This window comes from Sinocyclocheilus grahami, unplaced genomic scaffold, assembly GCF_001515645.1.
Source record: "Sinocyclocheilus grahami isolate Dianchi unplaced genomic scaffold, SAMN03320097.WGS_v1.1 scaffold17048.1, whole genome shotgun sequence".
NCBI lineage: Eukaryota > Metazoa > Chordata > Actinopteri > Cypriniformes > Cyprinidae > Sinocyclocheilus > Sinocyclocheilus grahami.
The window spans coordinates 1-928 of record NW_015516416.1 but is presented as its reverse complement, the minus strand read 5'-3'; the positions used below and the strand labels follow the sequence as shown (position 1 = coordinate 928).

General features: G+C 39.2%; 1 protein-coding gene across 1 annotated transcript in view; it reads left to right on the top strand.

Moving 5' to 3' along the window:
• Positions 1-922, top strand: part of LOC107579395 (uncharacterized protein PB18E9.04c-like) — a gene marked incomplete at its 3' end in the record, with an annotated part of 3421 nt that extends 2499 nt beyond the window's left edge. Inside the window, exons 2-4 of the mRNA XM_016265228.1 lie at positions 6-186; positions 334-432; positions 889-922. Of these exons, the coding sequence (XP_016120714.1) occupies positions 6-186; positions 334-432; positions 889-922 (314 nt within the window). The remainder of the gene's footprint in view (positions 1-5; positions 187-333; positions 433-888) is intronic.
• Between the last annotated feature and the right edge of the window lie 6 nt (positions 923-928).

Here is a 928-nt window from a genome sequence, read left to right as displayed (position 1 = left end):
GGCAGGGATAACTGCAGGAGGGATAGGGCATGTTTCTCCGCTCCACCTACCTGTAATCCAGGTGCAGAGGGTTCCTGCTATTTTCTCTCCACAAGAGGAGTAAGCGGAAATGCAGATAATTTTACTTTTGAGCTCAGTGGCGAGACAGATGGTTACATTGGAGCTGGCCTCTCTCGAGACAGCCGTGTAAGAATCCAGTTGCTTTTTATCAGACATTTATTTTAGAGATTAAGATTAAAGTGCTTAAATATTAAACATTACATTCAATAAAATAAAATAATGGTATCTGGTTGTCTGACTAATCTATTTTTAATCTACTTTTCTTGTCCATAGGGTCAAGGTGCCACCGTCTACTCTTGTGCCAAATTCAATGGTGCACTGAGGTTAATTCGTTCCACACTGAACAATCAAATACTGACTCAGGATAATATAGTAAGGCCCTTTTTCAGAGACCATTAATGCATACAATCTGATTAAAATATAATAGCTTTGACTGCCACATCCTCTAGCTAGTGACCTGTAACAACCAGCAATAACACAATCAAATGCCTGTAGTTATTTACTGCTGTAGACGAATTGTGGCCCACTCAAGCTTTAGTTCTGTGATATTTGAAGGCTTTTAAGCATGAGCTGTGCATTTTAGGTCATTTTAATGCCAGAGCATTTCAGTAGTGTTTAAGTACTGCACTCCATTGACTAGCCAAGACTTACAGTACATTTTCTTGATTTTCAGCCATTCTGAGCAAAGCTTGCTTGTATGCTTCAGATCATTTTTGTGTCAGCAATCGCAAAGATTTTCCCATAGCACTGTATATGCATTCTCAGAAGCAGTTTATGTGACATCTTAGCAGTGTAATATTAAGTAATATTACTTCTGTTGTGTTGCAGTTCATCCCTGGAAGCTTCCGTGGCTCAGTGATTGGTAGAA